This window comes from Dasypus novemcinctus, chromosome 12 (genome assembly GCF_030445035.2).
Source record: "Dasypus novemcinctus isolate mDasNov1 chromosome 12, mDasNov1.1.hap2, whole genome shotgun sequence".
Classification (NCBI taxonomy): Eukaryota; Metazoa; Chordata; class Mammalia; order Cingulata; family Dasypodidae; genus Dasypus; species Dasypus novemcinctus.
In genome coordinates, this window is record NC_080684.1 from 60,699,664 (window position 1) to 60,718,382 (window position 18,719).

Here is an 18,719-nt window from a genome sequence, read left to right on the forward strand (position 1 = left end):
AGTACCAAAGAAGAAATTGTGTATATATCTTGAAATCAACTTATTTTAATTTACTGACAGCCATCTAGTCAAAAACTGAAGTCTGTCAGCAATAGCCTTTCCACTGAGCTTCCCATTTCTGCTCTTCCTCATCTAGTATATTCTGAATACTAGAATAATATTTTTAAGTATGTATCTGCTTGTGTCATTTCATTGTTTTAAAGTATCTGATGAATTTCTGTTGTGTTTTACAGAAATTCCTGTTTCCTACTTTTGTCTTCAAGGTCCCCCAAGGACTGGCCCTGCCTACCTTTCCAGTCCAGCACTGATACATTTCTCCTTGCCTACTCTGTGCTAGTCCCACTGGTCTCTTTTCAGTTCCTCACATATGCCAAGATTTTTGTGGCTTCCAGGTCTTTGTCCTCACTGTACCCTCTCCCACTATTCCTTTTTACCCCACTCCATTATCTTTCTGTGGCTTCTCTTTATCTTTCTGTTGTCTGCTTAATGCCTATTTGATGTTATCTTGTCAAAGAGACTGCTCTTTATTAGTCCAATAAAGCAGGTCCTTCTTACTGGTTTTCCTCTCACTGCATCCTATCAATTTTTACTACAATTTATAATTATATGTGTGTTTTAGTATTACAATGAGCTTTTGAGTAGCAGATTAGGGCTGTAATTTCTGACTTTGTAAGACTAGATCACTAACTGATCTCTACATGTAGTAAGAAAGTGTCATGGGTCAGATGCCAAGCTGGGCACTGAGACTATGAGAGAGAAGCTACTGTCTGACTGCAGCCAAAATTCTCAGTCTGTATCAGATTAAACAGTTAATGAGCAGGGGCAGGCTGAAGCTCCTTAAGAGATAGAAAATAATTTTTACTACCTGTAATAGAAACATACATTTTATAGGTTGAAAAGAATTTATTTAATATATCATTTTAGTATATTAATGTTTATATATAATGAGAGTTTTTTTCCCATACTAATTCAAAAGTCTCAAAGACTTGTTCTTTTCTTCTTGGTAATAAAAGATTTTTCAAAGGAAATGCCAAATAAATCCTTGTTGAAGTACACTACATTGCTTTCTATCAGTGACCCTGAAGTAAACAGAATTTACACTTCAGTAGATTCAGTACTCAAACTTGACAGCTTATACATAGTGTTTGCTGATAGAGAATGTATGGTGTAAGTCTAAGTGGTTTGTGTTCATTTAGATTTGAGGAGATCGTTATTGTAACATATTGCCACCAAAACCTAAAACCTGGCCTTAGTACATTAGTTAATTTTGAGTATTTTCAAATTATTAAATGCAAAAATATTGTCTAAAATTTGTTCTAAAAGAGGTCCGTATTGCTTTATAAATATTTTTAAAATTTCTGTAAACACTGGAAAACAGAGCTGTCTTGAATGTGATAGGATTGTTTAAAATTGGTGTCTTCATTATTTTATGCAATTGTCCCCATCTCCTTCCCGCCCAGTATTGGCAGCCGGTGCTGCCCCTCCTTCTCTCCTTCTCCGTCTTCCGCCTAGCCGTTATCTAGACAGCCCACACTTTCCCCTTCCCCTCCCTTGCTCCTAACCCCTTAGCCGCCTACTGTCCAGTAACTGCCTACTGTCTAGTAACCGCCTACTGTCCAGTAACCGTCTACGCAAGCAACAGCACCCGCCGGCACCAATCAAGTCCCTTTACGTATCCCTAGACCCTATAAAACCATGTCCCCTTCTACAATAAAGCAGACTTGTGCCCAGACCTCGTCTCCGTGGTGTTTTTGCTTGCACCGCGCGTCCCCCGTGCCTGAGCGGAGAGAGCGAGGGCCCAACGGCTTCGTGCCGACCCCCCTCCTCTCCTTTGACCGTGGGGCAGCCCCCGTCCGGAGAGCTCACCCGGCCATCCGCGTCGACCCTCCTGGAGGCCCGCAGCTGCCCACACAATTGTCACCTACTTTTCCATTGACAATAAGAAATTTATCCAGAAGGTTGTGTCAAAACAGTCTCATGAAGAGTTGAGGTTATTTTCCTTTTCATAAAGCAATTATTTTTAGTTTTAAGAAATAGTAAAATCCTTAGAACTCTTATTGTATATTAGACTTTTTGCTAATTATAATTATAATTTGCTAATTGGGAGAAAGCAGATTATTTTTCTCGTTATGTCTATTTTGTGAGAATTTGACATTAGATGAAATTTTAGAAATTTGTACTCCTTTTTTTCCCCCATCTTTAATTTTTTTTCTGTTTCTTCTACCTCCGTTACACCTTAAACAGGAGTTCTTAACCTTTTTTTTTGTTCCATGAACCCTTTTGCCAGTCAAGTAAAAACTGTGAATCCCTTCTCAGAATGTAGCGGCAGATTCTTTTATGACACTCAATGGGAGGTCAGAGACAATAAAGATAATAAGTTGATTTTTTTTTCAATTCAAGCTTGGGGGGTCCATGGACCCCGGATTAAGAATGCCTGAACTAAAGAATTACCATTTATAATAAACACCTGTGGAAATAAATGGGACTCTACTCTCATCTGAGTGGCTGATTCTGCCTAAATACCTCTAGCATAACATCCTATATATTTGTTGAATGCCCACAGTTCTCAAGCACTGAAATGGGCACTTAAATTACATTGCCTCATTTTTTACTAATGGCAAATTTTTGTCCAGAATTTGTGTTTAAAAAATGCTGAATTTGCTGAACCGTTTTTTAACTATTTGTATTCTTGTAGTGCATGGAAATGGAACCAGGGATGTATGTATGGACTTTAATTTAGAATTCAGAGTGGTGTGGAGTGGGGAACTAGGACCTGGATTAAGGCTGGTCTGATAAATCTGATTATTTATTAGAAGGCGAAATAGTTAGAAGACAAATCATAATTGGGAGAGGCATCCAGAAATTCAAGCCCGGTGTGCAATAGTTTACTAATGGTTTGTGACCTAGCATCCAATCAGATAGGTTATTGTCAACATTAAGAATTGGGTGGGCAAGTGGCTATGACTGATTGGTTTATTAAACTAGTATTGATTGAGAGCTTATTATGTGTGAGGGATAGTTCTCAAAACTGGGAATACAATAGTGAATGAAACATACAAAAAATTCCAGCTCTTAGGGCTTTACATGTTGTTGTTTGACATTAAAAATGATTAATTAGTTAAATATGTACTATACTGAATGGTGGCAATGATAAAAAGAAAGCCTACAGCTGAAAGATAGGAAGATTTCGTGCATGGTAAAGGGTGTCACAATTTTAAAGGAATGCTTCACTGAAGAGGGTGATTATTTTAGCAAGGAGCTGAGTGAATGAAGCAGTGAGACATACTGGTACCTGGAGGAAGAATTTCATGTTGCTGGAACACTATGGTGTACATCAGGTACTTGTTCCATAATTTTATAACAGCATTCACTTAAGAACACTCAGATTCTGACAAATGCTATACTATCCAGAGTCACATTTTCTAAATAGCCATACAATGTATAATTTAAACATTGAAAAAAAAATACAACAGTATTGTTTATATGACTATTATTTAAACTTTTAATAAAACAAACCAAAAGATAAGCTGTTAACAGTTAAGGCTATCTAGGTGTTTTTAATTGAAATCAGAAATAATGTCACCTTAGATGAAAGCTTTCTCATGATTGTAATTGATTAGGTTTGGGGCTGAGCAAATCTAAAGGAATAAATAGTAATCATATTCCTTTAGTAATGAATAAATTGAATAAACTAGCAAATTGAGATTGATATTACTGCTGAATGCCTGAAGTATACAGATTAATTATTTATTGAAGGGAAATCTCAATGTTTTATGCACACACATACATGTTGGAGAGTTGACCTGGCAATGTGAAATATCAAAGAGCCTGACTTGAGTACCTGCCATATGGAGGGCTACTACACCAAAAGCAGGAATCTGTTGCAGAAGTACTGGAAATAAGACTAGTTTTTTCCTCTGGACCCAGTTTTAAATCTGCAAAAATATTTTAACAATTATTTAGTTTATATTTCAGAATTCCTCATCATAAAATGTAGGAAAAATAAGATTATTAATGGTAGGAAGCAAACTGACTATACCACAAAATAACATATAACACATTCGTTTTCAAGCAGGTCTGCTTCCAAGGATGAATCTAGTGGTTAACACAAGGGTCAGAGCTACATATATATTAATACTATCAGATAAGTAAAGAGAAACTTGGCCTTGTGGAGTTGTTGAGCATTGGCAATCTAAACACTGAAATGTAGTATTTATCCAAATAGTAATTGTTCAACAAGTTAATTGGCTACTTTTTTAAATTTTATGTTCAGTAAAATTTGCTTTTTTGTTTTCTAGAGTTCTGCATTTGGATGTGTACCAAGTCAGATAAACAACACCATAATCAGGATTCAGAACAGCTCTATCACCCCAAAATATTCCCCTCTTCTATCCCTTTCTAGCCAAACCCTCCCCCACTCCTAACCACTGACAATCACTGTTACCCCATCTCCGTAGTTTTGCCTTTTCTAAAATGTCACATAAATGGAATCATATGGTATGTAGCCTTGTGAATCTTGTTTCTTCCACTTAGCATAATACATTTGAAATTTATCCATTTTATCCCTTTCTCTTTTTCAATTCTAAGTAAAATGAATCCTGGGATGAAGATCTTTTTATATGAATCTCTGTCCCACGTCTTTGATTATTTACTAAGAATATATTCTTAGAAATGTTTTTAGTAGGACAATTATTTAAGAACAATTTTAAGATGTTTGATACATTTTCCCAAACTATTCTAAACTGTTCCAACAGTTTAGATTCCCATCAGTACTGAATAAATGTACCTTGTTTCTTCACAACCTTGGCAACATTGATTAATAATATTTAAAATAATCTCTGCTAATTTTATGGGACATAAATGGCATATTATTATTATTATATTATTGTTGTGATTAAGTGACTAGACCCTGGAGTCAGGCTGATTTGATTCAAAACTCAGCTCTAACCTTTTTTTATGTGCAAAAATTTGAATGAGTTACTTAGCTTCTCTGTGCCTCGGTTTGTTTATCTGTGGAGTAGGGATAATAGTCCTACCAATCTCATTGGGTTGCTGTGAGAATGAACTGAGTTGCCATATAAATGCTCAAAACCATATCTAGTCTCTAGTAAAGACTATAAACATATTAATTATTGCTTTTAGCTTGCATCTTTAATTATTAATGAAGTTAAATTTTGTTATATGCTTTTGTGATATTTGAAATTTTTCTGTTGTGAAGTCTCTATTAATTTTCTTTGTCCATTATTCAGTGGACTTGATATTTTTCTTATTGGTTTAAGCTTCAGACATTAAGACATTTAAACATTTTCTAACGTTTTCTGCATTTTTTCATTTAAGTTTCATTTCATGCTTTTAACATATAGAAGAATCATCTTTTAAGTCTAATATGTTTCTTTATGGCCTTGTCCCTTGCTTTATGTTTTGAATATTCTTCATCATCCAGAAAGCAAAAATGTATATTTTACAAAATAGTCCTCTACTTTTTCTTCAATTCTGAAGTTATTTGGTATTTAATTTGAAATATGATATACATCTAAACTGTATATAGTTCACATTACAAATTTTCTCAAAATAATGTTTACTAACTAATCTATCCCATATTCTATTAGTTTATGTATTTCCTATATAGGGAATTATCCATTGTTTCTTTAATTCTCTCATGGACTTAACTCTTAGGAAAATATTATGTAGAAAAAATATATTTCTGTTAGTTATGAGAAAAGGCTTGAATTTTGTTGATGCTTTAAAATATTTAAGTATTTAAGGGGAGTGGGCATACAGATTAGAAATGAAAAAAAAAAGTAAAACTGCCTTTATTCACAATTGACTTAATTATGTATAAAGACCAAAAAATTGATTAAAAAAATACTACTACTACATCTATTTAGTGAATTTAGCAAGATCACGGAATACCAAGTCAAGATTCAAAAATTGTATTTTATAAACTAGTAACCAAAAATTGGAAAACGAAGTTTTAAATATACCTTTTATAATATTATCAAACCATAAAATATTTAGGGATTTTAAAAAGTCTTCTACACTGAAAACTATAAAACATTGCTGATTGACATTAAAAAGAACAAAATATATGAAGAGATACTTTTTGTTTGTTTATTGAAAGACTCAGTATTAAGATACCAATATTTCCCAAATTGATTTATAGATTCATTGTAATCCCAATCAGAACACCAGCAGGCTTTATATAGAAATCAACCATCTAATTCTAAAATTTAAATAGAAATGCAAAGGACTAGAATAGCCAATGCAACTTATAAAAAGGAGAACAAAACTGGAGGAGGTGGTATTATCCAGTTTCAAGACTTCTTGTAAAGCTGCATTACCCATAACAGTGTTATGTCAGCAAAACATACACATATAGATCAAAAGAACAGTACAGAGAATCTTCAAAATGATCCAAACATGTATGATCATTTAATTTTTTGCAAAGCTACAGATGTAATTAGATATGTAAAAGAATAGTCTTTTCAACAAATGGTGTTAGGAAAACCAGATAGTCATGCATAAAATATAAAACAATAAGCTATACCTTATATAACAAATAATAGACCTAAAACTAAAAGCTGAAACTACTATACAATTCTGGAAGAAAACATAAGAGACAAACTTTGGGGTAGGCAAAACCAATGGGGCAGGGGAGAAAAAGCAAACTAAAGAAAAATTGAATCCTTTCACTTAATCAAAATTATAAACTTATGCCCTTTGAAAGGCATTATTACAAAATATAAAGGTAAGCCACAGCCAAACTGAGAGGAAATATCCACTATATGTATATCTGACAAGAACTTATATCAAAAATATTCAGAGAACGTTTACAACTCAATAATAAGAATACAATGACTGCTCCAAAAAGCAGGCAAAAGACTTAAACGGACACCAAAAATAATATTCAAATTCTAATGAACACCTATGAAAATGATCAACATCATTAGTTTTCAGGGAAATACAATTAAAATCATAATGAGATGGGTATTGCAACTACATAGCCAATAGTTTAGCTGTTGGCAAGGATGTGAAACAGCTGGAATTTTCATACCTTGTTGGTGAGACCACAGACTTGTATAACCACTATGAAAAAGAGTTTCACTTTTCTTACATATACTCAACTCGATAACACAACAATTGCATCCTAGGTATTTACCCAAGAGAAAATGAAAGCATATGTCTATGCAAAAACTTGTATGTGAATTTTCTTAGCTACTTTATTCATAGTATTTCAAAACTGGAAAATGTCCAAATGTTTGTCAACAAGCAGTAGATAAACAAATTGAGGTATATACATATAATGGGATGCTACTCAGGACTAGTGAATAATTCTTAGCTATTTTTGTTCTTTTGTAAACTCTTGAACAATGGTTGATTATTTGGCCCTAAAGTTGCCTGTGCACATGCAAGATATTTGAATAAGTACACAGATTTATAATTTATTGAGCTGTCATAGATTGTTGAGGAAAAATTCAGCAGAGTGATAGATCTGTAACTTGGAGGAGATATGTAGTTGCCCTTTTATAAAGAATATAGTTAAGTCCTCAGCACATCCTAATGAAATTAAAATTAAAAAAAAAAGATTTTGATGAGATTTGAGACCTACTACTCAGAGTTAATTATGTCAGAAAACTAATTTTTTCAGTAAAACATATTTTCTCTGAATCTTTATGAACTTAATTAAAATGTGCTATAATAAACAAGATTAATTGCATCCTAGCCAGGGAAAATTTTTATATCTACAAAATTAAGATGAAAGTCATAGAATTTTAAGATTAGGAAAATAATGTCATCAATCAAAATTTGTTTCTTCAAGACTACTTAGAAAAGGCATATGTTGAGAAAATATGTCTCAAAATCTGCTTTAATATTTGAATTCACCCAATATAACATTATTGGCTATAAGTAGCATTTTTATAAAGTAAAACTGCCTCATTCATTTAACAAACATGTACTAATCACCTATTCAACAGTAGACACCATGTTATGTGCTAGGGTTATAGTGAGAAATAAAACATGGCTCTTGACTTTAAGGAATTCAGATTTTAGCCAAGAAGATGGACAACCAAAAAATATATATATAAAAAAAAATTATTACAGGTGGAAAATGCCACAATGAAGTGATTCACATAGTACTTCATCTTCTGCTTATTCCTTCCTCCTGCAATATCCTTATCATAAAGAAATGCTTCAACTATTGAAGAATAGTGGCTTTATCCTTCTATACACTTTGCATTCACCTCTATTACCGCACTTCACTTACCATTTTATATTTTAATAATTTGTTTATATATTTTCCTCCCTAGTAAGCACTAATTTCCTCAAGGAAAGGAGCTATGGATTAGTCATCATTTAATGAACAATATCAGATACTCAGCAGTAGATTTGATTGAAGGAAGGATGGGCATGGACAGTGGAGATGTGGAACAAAAGGATAGCCAATATATATTAGTTGAGAAGGATCTTATACAATTAGAGGCAGCTTGACTTAGAATGGAGCTAGTGAGAGAAGAAAGGTAATAATAAGGTTTAATGGCTAAGGATTTGAAAGGTCATATCAGTAAGTGAGGGGAAAGAATTTTTAAGGGGAAATGATGCCCTCTAGACTGCATTTGAGATGTTTTGGGACTTGGAGAAGCTGTCCTGGAGACGTCAGGAAATACAGATCTAGTAGTCAGGAAAGAAGGCTGAATTAGAGATGTGAATCTGTGTCACAATCATGGAGGTAATGTTGAAGTTGTGGAAAACTAGACAGTTCCTAAGGAATATTATCTAAATGTGAGTTAAGTCCAGAATATTGAGGAATTTAAGGGAATCCCAAAGAAAAGGAATTAGTAAGACTCTAAAGATTCTGGTTAAGCTGGCAAAAAGCCTGTAGAGGCCATGTCATTGGCTGTTGTTTCCAGAAAGAAGGACTAAAAAGATGACAGGTAGAGGAGAATAATGCTAATCAGTCTCTGGAGATAGAATCCCTCGGTTCAAATTCTAGTTGCATCTTCATGGAATCTTGGGCACATTATTTAACCTTTCTGAACCTCTTTATCCCCAGTTGTAAAATGGGGATAATAAATAATGCCTGCCTCATAGAGTTGTTTTGGGATTAGATAATACATATTAAGTACTTAGAAAAGTAAAACACATAATAAGCACTCAATCCATGGGCATAATAACCATTGTGAAGTCAATTTTAATATAGTATCAGGAGGAAGATCTTGAAAATCCAAAAGAATTTTAAAAATACTAAGAATACACTGCAAATATATTTGGAATTTGAAGAAAATTACTTTTGGGTAAAACATAGATTTCTGAGTAGCACTGAAAAGCCACCTGAGGCTAGAAAACTTTAACCTGTAGAGATTAAATTACTAAAATTAGTTGACTTTATAATCATTTTGCAAAAATGGAAATGGAGAAAAGATTTGTTCTAATTAATTTATATTATTATGTAATTATATAGAGCCAGGGAAGACAAGGAAGACTATTAAGGAGGCAAGGAGAACTAGGGGATGCACCAGTTAGACCATCACTGAATTGGGTCTTTTTGCTCCAGAATCTTTGGATCCTGCATAATTTGGTAAAGAGATCAGTGGAGTAAAAAATGCAAGAGGGTTGCTTAAAAGGAGAAATAGGAAGTAGTTAAGAAACTGGATATAAAAATTAGGAATTGGTAGATTTTGAGGTGCTGAAATTGTGGATGATTGTAGTCAAAAAGTGACATTTCATTGTTTGAGAACTTATATTTAAAGTGATTTGATGAGATGGTAAATGTAAGAAATAAGAAATGATTCATTTAAGTGATTAGTTTGTTTCCCCACAAAGTAATATGAGATAAAGGCAACTTTAAATACACATACTATCTGTGTACCCCTAAGAAATATCAAATCCAAGACCTAATCCTATAAATCCTTTGTTCTTTCCATTACAGTAGGCTGATTTTGGAAATTTCTTTTTCATGTTTAAAATATTGTATTTGTTGGGACACATTTTATTTTGATTTTTGTATTGAAAGACAGAAACTTTATAACATTTTAAGTTCTTTCATTTGTGCCATAGTAACCAAAAATGGAAAAATGTTCACTGAAAATTTTGATGAATTTAAGCAGTACTTACATTGTTGCTGTGATTCCAGTATTAATTACTGCATTTAACTTTATATTCACTGACTCTAGGATTTACATTTATGTAGAAGCTGTTATTAGAAATTTTGCTTTCTATTCTCCTTGCCAGAGGAATGGTCTTTTTAAACATAATCATTAGAAAGTTTATCTTTTTGTTTTAATTTTCTCTTTGAAGACAGCATATATTGTGTCACATATTCCTTAAAAACACATGTATGAGAGTTTAGCTCAGTAAATGTCTTTCTCTTAATCTCAATAAAATGTGAGAATTTTATTCAATATTTATGTTGTAGACACTGCCTAGAGATTCAAAAAAAACCAAGACATACTTCAGCACTTAGGAAACTCACAGACTAATGGTCCATTCAGACCTATTTATGGATTTATAAAACAATGTGAAAAATTCAGTCTAGAGATTGTACATGGTATTAAGGCAGTACAGAAGATAGCTACTTAATCCATCCTGAAAGAAGAGAATAAAAGAAAACTTTCCTTCCTTGTGTTCTATTAACTTAAATTTTAAAAAATTTTAAAAAAGAAAATAATTTTGTAAATATGTGTTTACTACTTTAATAAATATTAACATTTTATTTAAAAATTTAAAAAAAAAAAGAAAACTTCCTAGGCTTTTCTTAGGTATGAAACAGAGGCACAAAAAATGCAATCTTGAAACTTTTATTTCATATCCAGGGCAAAAATCAGATGAAAAAGAGCTGAAAAGCTGTGATCAGTTAATCACAGCCTATTTTAAGGTGTAGAATAATTTAAAACAAGTGTCAAAGAAGAGCCTAACACAAAACCAGTCAAAAATAAAACCCTAGACAAGTGGGAGAAACTGACCATCAGAGTAAACTTGTCAAGAGAATCAGATGCCTAGATATCAGCAAAAGAAAATTACAAGCCATACTAAGAACAGGAAAATATGACCCAGTCAAGGAAATAAATTAAAACTTTAGAGGAGACACAGAATTTGGAACAACTAATAAAAGATGTTCGAACAAATCTCCAAAACCAATTCAAGGAGATAAAGGATAATAAGATACTGTGTAAGCATAAACAAGAAATTGAAAGTATAAAAAGAAACATAACAGAAATTTTGGGGATAAAAGGCAAATAGTAAAGATTAATAATACAATGCAGGCATACAGTAAGAAATTTAAACAAGCAGAAGAAAGAATCAGTGAAATAGAAAACAGGGCAATTGAAATCAAACAGTCAGAAAAACAGAGAAAATAGAAAAAAGTTGAGTAAAGTCTCAGGGATTTGAATGACAGCATGAAGTGCACAAACATACATGTTCCAAAAGGAGAAGAGAAGGGAAAAGGAGCAAAAAGAGTATTTGAGGAAATAATGGCTTAAAATTTCTCAGCTCTCATGAAAGACATAAATATTCATGTCCAACAAGCACAACATACTCAAAACAGAATAGATCCTAATAGACCTAATCCGAGACACATACTAACCAGAATGCCAAATGCCAAAGATAGAGTATACTGAAAGCAACAAAAGAAAAGTGATTTGTCACATACAAGGTATCCAAATAAGACAAAGTGCTGATTTCTCATCAGAAACCATGGAGGCAAGACGGCAGTGGTATGATATATTTAAGGTACTAAAGAGAAAACCTGCCAGTCAAAAATTCTTTATCTTGCAAAATTGTCCCTCAAAACCAAGGTTGAATTTAAAATATTCACAGATAAACTGAAACTGAGAGAGTTTGTCAACAAGACATTTGCCCTTCAAGAAATACTAAAGGGAACTCTCCAGGCTGAAAGGAAAAAAACAGGAATGAGTGGCTTGGAGAAGAGTGCAGAAAAGAGTATCAGTAATGAACTAAAGGGTAAAAAGAGAAAAAAAAAAAGATATGTGAAAAAACAAAGGACAAAATGGCTGAAGTAAGTTCTGTCTTTACAGTAATAACATTGAATGTTAATGTATTAATCTCCCCAATCAAAAGACACAGATTGGCAGAATCGATTTAAAAAATATTGTTGAACTATATGTTATTTACAAGAGACTCACATTAGACTCAAAGACACAAATCGCTTAAAAGTGAAAGGTGTTCCATACAAACAATAACCAAAAAAGAGCAGGAATAGCTATAATAATATCAGATAAAGAGACTTTAAATGCAAAACTGTTATAAGAGACAAAGACACTATATAGAAATAAAAGGGGCAATTTACCAAGAAGAGTGCTTCCTAGAATATGGGATACTGAAACTAAGCCATAGGGAAGCAGAATTGGCCCAATGATTAGGGCATCCACCTACCACATGGGAGGTCTGTAGTTCAAACCCTGGGCCTCAGTGACCCGTGTGGAGCTGGCCCATGTGCGGTGCTGATGCACACAAGGAGTGCCGTGCCACACAGGGGCATCCTCCGCATAGGGGAGCCCCATGCACAAGGAGTGCACCCCATAAGGAGAGCCACCCAGCGCTAAAGAAACTGCAGCTGCCCAAGAATGGCACTGCACACACGGAGACCTGACACAGCAAGACGACGCAACAAAAAGAAACACAGATTCCTGGTGCCTCTGATAAGGATAGAAATGGTCACAGAAGAACACAGAGCGAATAGACACAGAGACTATTAAAAAAGAGAGAGAGAGGAACTGAGTCATAAGGGGGGAAGTCCGGCACAGGGGATAGCTTGACCATAGGAGTTGGAAATAACATGGTGATGGTAGGAACTGCATGAAGATGCAGGTCAATGCACAGAATGTGAAGAAAGGGATGCAAAGACTTTAAGTGAACAAAGAAGTCTGGGGTCAAATAATAGCAAGTCCTGTGATTCTTTTTAAATAAACTTGAACATTACTTTAGACTAGTGGTGTCCTAAGTGTGTATATTTATATTTTTATTATTTATATGCATGTATTCCTGTGAGAGGATATTATACATATTATAAAACATTTACAAATATGAAAAATTTTAAAGAATATAGTAAAGAAGTGTTTTTAAATGACTATATCAGTTTTTTTTTAATTTATAAGCTACAGAATCTACTTTGACTACATTAAGGAATTAAAACATAAAAGGAGACTCTTTAGATTATTCTTAAGAAATATCTAGCACAAAGAGAGCCAGGCTATTTGCAGGCTCTTAGCCAAGTGTAGCATCAAGGCATCATTGCCTCCACTGTGCACATCTGACACTTGGAAGTAGAGACCAGATTGCTAACAGAGAAGATTCAACTCTGCTTCCATGCTTGCCAGAAGACTGTTTTTCTCATTTCAACTCCATGAGAGCATAGGCCTGTGTCACGGATCTGGTTATGGTTTCATTATTAATATTCTCTTGAATATGTGGATTATTTGCAGGAGGCTTTTTAAGCCACTTGCCCATTTGTGAGACTTAGCTCTTACCTATTTCTAATAGTTCTAATATCTGCATTCAGTATGTATAAATTCATTTAATAGGGGACAGCTAAGCTGTAATATATCACAGTAGACTGAGAGCCAGCCAGTATATGAGAGAACTGTGATCCACCCCTTCTCATTGTTTTCCAGTGTCCTTGCTTATCCTACCTTATGTCTGCATTATCTAACACATAGATTGAAGATGCCTATGTTAGTTTACATATGAATATTAATGAAGCCTATTGTAGTATTCTTTATATCAAAACGAATATATGTAGAATTCTGGGTATTTTTCTCATCCCCAAGTGGATTGATTGCCTTGTGCACTCAGGCAGGTACATTTCATTTTGGAATCTACTGCTTTGGCAAATATAAATCTTTGGCAAAGAAAGAAGTTAAGCAGGGGAGTGACATTGCCAGATATAAATTTGTGATCATTGACTGGGCTTAGCACACGAAAGTCTATTGAGTAAGACAACAGCAGGAAGGCAGAGGATATTATAAATTGTCCAAGACTGAAATGCAAGGGATAGATGTATAATTGAGGAAATTATACATCTCAATGGAGAGATGTATGTAACTGAGTAAATCTCAGTAGTCAAGAATGATTGGAAGTAGCTACTAAGGTAAGAGAAAGAATGAAAAATTATTTTCCAGTTCTTGACTAAAGCAAATGTTTTTGATTCTTACAACAAAGGATGAATTCTTACACTCCTTGTGACTCCTGGTTACTTTTTCAGAAAAAAAAAGTCAGCTGTAATGTTATTCATTCTTGATAATGCAGTATTTGTAGCAGTGTTTTCATTCATTCCACAAACCTTGCCCCACAACATACATCTGTTCAAAATTCTTATCTTTAGAAATACCTGTAAGATTATTCTGAGGTCTGTACTCAATTCTTATAAAAGTGATTTTCCCAAAATGGAAAAGAAATACTTTTTCATTCAAAAGTAGAAAAAGAGGATTGTCTTTCTGCTGCATGATAAAGGTTGTATAGAAATGTAGGTGACTTGCATCATTCTCCCTGTGCTTGGTTAATTTGCTGCTGCATGTCTTGCCTGTAGCTGGGATGACAGCAGTTCAGTGAGCAGTGGGCTCAGCGACACCCTCGATAACATCAGCACTGATGACTTGAACACCGCGTCCTCAGTCAGCTCTTACTCCAACATCACTGTCCCGTCTCGGAAGAATACACAGGTGAGAATTTCCTTTGTTTTTTGATTCAAAGTGCTCCTGCCAGTTTTTTCCCCCAATTATTTAATAATGATTGTATCTGACATATTTGCATACCCTAAATAAGGTAAAGGTAACATGAAACATGGACTCAGCTGACACCCCTGGATCGTGCAATGTCTTTGTCTTCCTTAGAGCTACAATACTTGGGAAGTACAATGTGTACCAGAGCCTAGTTTTAATCATCTAAATCAGCTTAGATATATTTTCTTTTGATTACAATCTCGTCCAGAACAACCTATGTTGACATATCTCTCTTTATAATATTGATAGATTTGTTTAAAAATCCAATAAGTATTTTAATACTCTAATTTTGGGTAGGTTCTTGATTAATTTTACATTGATCTCTGGGGAAAAATTACTAGATCTCTTGTGTTAACTCAATAATGAATACTAAATGAAGTTTTCTCTTGTCTTATGTTTCCTTGCTGCATTTGACACAGAAAATTCCTTCCTGTCTGGCATTTCCATTGCTACTTTTCTGTGCATATTTCTTCTGACATTCTCTAAGATGTGCAAGTGAGAATTATGTATTTAAAATTAATAAAACTTGAGTGAAGACATAGATATAAATAGAGGAAACTCTGTAATTCTTTTGAACTATAAATCAGTGCTTATTTTTTCACAGTTCTCTGAAAGTACTTCCTTCCAGTGCCTTAATTAATAGATTTTCAGCATACAACTTTCCTATAATATCTTCTTTGCAGCTGAAGACAGATGCAGAGAAACGTTCCACAACAGATGAAAACTGGGATAGTACTGAGGAGCTGAGAAAAACAGAAGAGGACACTGACTGCCATGGGGACGGTGGTGGCAAGTGGAAGGGTGTTTCCTCAGGGCTTCCAGAAGACCCAGAGAAGGTGGGACAGAAAGCCTCCTTGTCTGTCTCACAGACAGGTTCTTGGAGAAGAGGCATGTCTGCCCAAGGAGGATCACCATCTAGGCAGAAAGCTGGAACAGGTGCACTCAAGACTCCTGGTAGGCTTGTCGTTTTACAGCTGCTACATGAAAGTGTTTTCATGTATTGTTTCCTTTCATTCTGTGTTCTTTTTAATACTACTCTTCTTTATAAAATCAGATTTTTTTTCCTTCTAGGTGAAAATTTTTCCTCTTTAAATTTATCTACTTTGTCATGTAAGTCCACATGAATCTAGCAACCTAGGTATTTTCCAGAGAGAACCCTCATGTTTTGTGATCATTAGGTTTCTCTTTATTTTACCATAGTCATGTAGAAATAAAATAAGACTGGTTAATAAATAATAAGGTTGCTTTTGTCCTGACTTCCTTTTGAAAGTTTGGAATGTTCATGTTAAACATGTCATTGAGTTTTACTACACACTTAGAGTTAAAAAGCTATCATCCTAATCTAATGGGTTGAAATGCTGGAGATTTGAAACAAGTTTATAAAATAGACTTTATAAATGAAGAGATAAGAGATCTGCCAAAAGGCACCATTTTTTTCTTGAAGACTCTTTCATTACTTTTTAAATAGTGCCACCTGAAGTATAGTTGAAACACAGTGTAGATCTCACAGATATCCAAATGAATTTCATGTAGCATTTAGTTTGATAGGATTATGGGCTATCTTTATAAAGAAAGAAAGTTGCAAAATATAATGTTAATAAATAGCAAAAATTATGTTTTTATTTTATCTCCTCAATGTCTTATAGCATTTCCTCTGACAGTCACATTTTTGTAACTTAAAATTTGCCTATTAGATTTAAATACGCCTTTTGGAATTGAGGTAATGTAAAGAAGCATTCAGATTTTACACAATGTTTAAAAAAATGTTATTAGGAAATTAAAATGTACAGATGCATATGTTTACATATTTCTCATTAATCAGGGAAAACTGATGATGCCAAAGCTTCTGAGAAAGGGAAATCTCCCCTGAAAGGGACATCTCTTCAAAGGTCTCCTTCAGATGCAGGAAAAAGCAGTGGAGATGAGGGGAAAAAGCCCCCCTCAGGCATTGGAAGATCGACTGCCACCAGCTCTTTTGGATTTAAGAAGCCAAGCACTGTAGGGTCATCTACTATGATCACTTCTAGTGGAGCAACCATAACAAGTGGCTCAGCAACACTGGGTAAAATTCCCAAATCCGCCGCCATTGGTGGGAAGTCAAATGCAGGGAGAAAAACCAGTTTGGACGGTTCACAGAATCAGGATGATGTTGTGCTTCATGTTAGCGCAAAGAGCACTCTCCAGTACCGCAGCTTGCCCCGCCCTTCAAAATCCAGCCCCAGTGGCATTCCAGGCCGCGGTGGTCACAGATCCAGCACTAGCAGCATTGATTCCAATGTCAGCAGCAAGTCAGCTGGTGCCACCACCTCGAAACTGAGGGAGCCAACTAAGATTGGGTCAGGACGCTCCAGTCCAGTCACTGCCAACCAAACAGACAAGGAGAAGGAAAAAGTAGCAGTCTCAGATTCAGAAAGTGTTTCTTTGTCAGGTTCCCCCAAATCCAGCCCCACCTCTGCTAATGCCTGTGGGACACAAGGCCTTAGACAGCCAGGGTCCAAGTATCCTGACATTGCCTCACCTACATTTCGAAGGTAAGGATGCAGAAAGTGATGCGGGGAAAATATGAAAGCCTGTATTTATAAAGATACATATATTTTAGACTCTCTTATTCAGTTTCTGATATACAGTGAGTCCTAAGAAGCTGATCATATAAATAGCTAACAAAAAATGGTACTCATTTTGAAAAATGGTCAAACTTCTTGGTTTCCCTACTATTTTAATTTTATTAACACAAACAACATTTTTAAGAGATGTAAAAGCAGATGGCAACACCCAGGGGTAGTGATACGACATAATGTAATAGCTTGTTAAATGTTCATAGATTTCCATTCCACCTTTTCACCATTAAAACAAAATGGGTCTTTAAGACTATTGGTATTCATTTCCAATGTACATTACTTTATTAGCTATAAATGAGTTGATGATCAGGAAAGTAGATTAAGTTACATTCTTTGGACATATTTTAACATTGGATATATTTATACAGTACCATATCTTAACTATTTAATAGTCTTGTCTATTAAAGACTATTAAAGAAAATCGAAGTATAATACTGAGAAAATTTGAAAACATTCAGGTGTTTGATAAAGGATAAAAATTAAAGACTGGACTAAGTATTCCAACCTAGCACCAACTTTCTTAGACATGACTCTGATAAGCAGTATGACTTGGTTTCTGTACCAGGATTATATTTGGTATTAAATATGTGCAGTTAACTGTTTTTAATTACAAATACGTTTTTAAGAGGCAGGAAAATGAACACGGTTAGAGACTTGGGACAGACAGCTAAACCTGTCTGGGTGTGTTTCCTTATCTGGAAAATGATAGAGTATGACCTGTAGACCATTACATGTTAAATATCTTTAAGGTTTGTGTTTATTCTACTGATTAAATGAAGAACCTTGGAAATAAAGGACCTTGAAATATTAACTCTTACATTTCAAGCAATCTCAAAAACATGATTGTTTGAAAAGTCTAGAGGTTATATTCCTCAGTGAAAATATTAATACAAAAGAACTGGCTTTCTGAAATGTTGATTTTCATTGGAAAAAAATAAATTATGACTTGTAGTAAGAGTAAATATATCTGTTGCTGAAGTAAGAGCTAATAGTGCCCTCCTGTGGCCCATTACCTATGAAACAATTTCTCATATTCGTCATAAAATATTTCACTATAGAAATACGGATTTCATTGCAACTTAATAGTAATCATTATGCCATTACTTCATATCACTTTATTTCCATATTTACATAAATTTGATTGTCATTGCTTCATTTACAAAACTAAAATGTTTTCTGAAAAGAACTCCAACATCTAATTTAGCACCAACTATGTTTTACATCACTGTTATATATTTGAATACCGCTGGCAATGGACATAAAACCCTCTGGCATTTCCTGAGGGATATGCAGATAAACCAACTTGTTGCCAACAATGTCCAATATTGTTTCTAAATTATTACTCCCTGAAAATCCCTCAGAT

General features: G+C 34.2%; 1 protein-coding gene across 6 annotated transcripts in view; it reads left to right on the plus strand.

Moving 5' to 3' along the window:
* NAV3 (neuron navigator 3) overlaps positions 1–18,719 on the plus strand; it is an 894,692-nt gene that overhangs the window by 790,385 nt on the left and 85,588 nt on the right. For all 6 annotated transcript variants that reach the window (XM_071218968.1, XM_071218967.1, XM_058308465.2 and 3 more), the window contains 3 exons: positions 14,546–14,678; positions 15,422–15,692; positions 16,561–17,269. In XM_071218968.1, the coding sequence (XP_071075069.1) occupies positions 14,546–14,678; positions 15,422–15,692; positions 16,561–17,269 (1,113 nt within the window). The remainder of the gene's footprint in view (positions 1–14,545; positions 14,679–15,421; positions 15,693–16,560; positions 17,270–18,719) is intronic.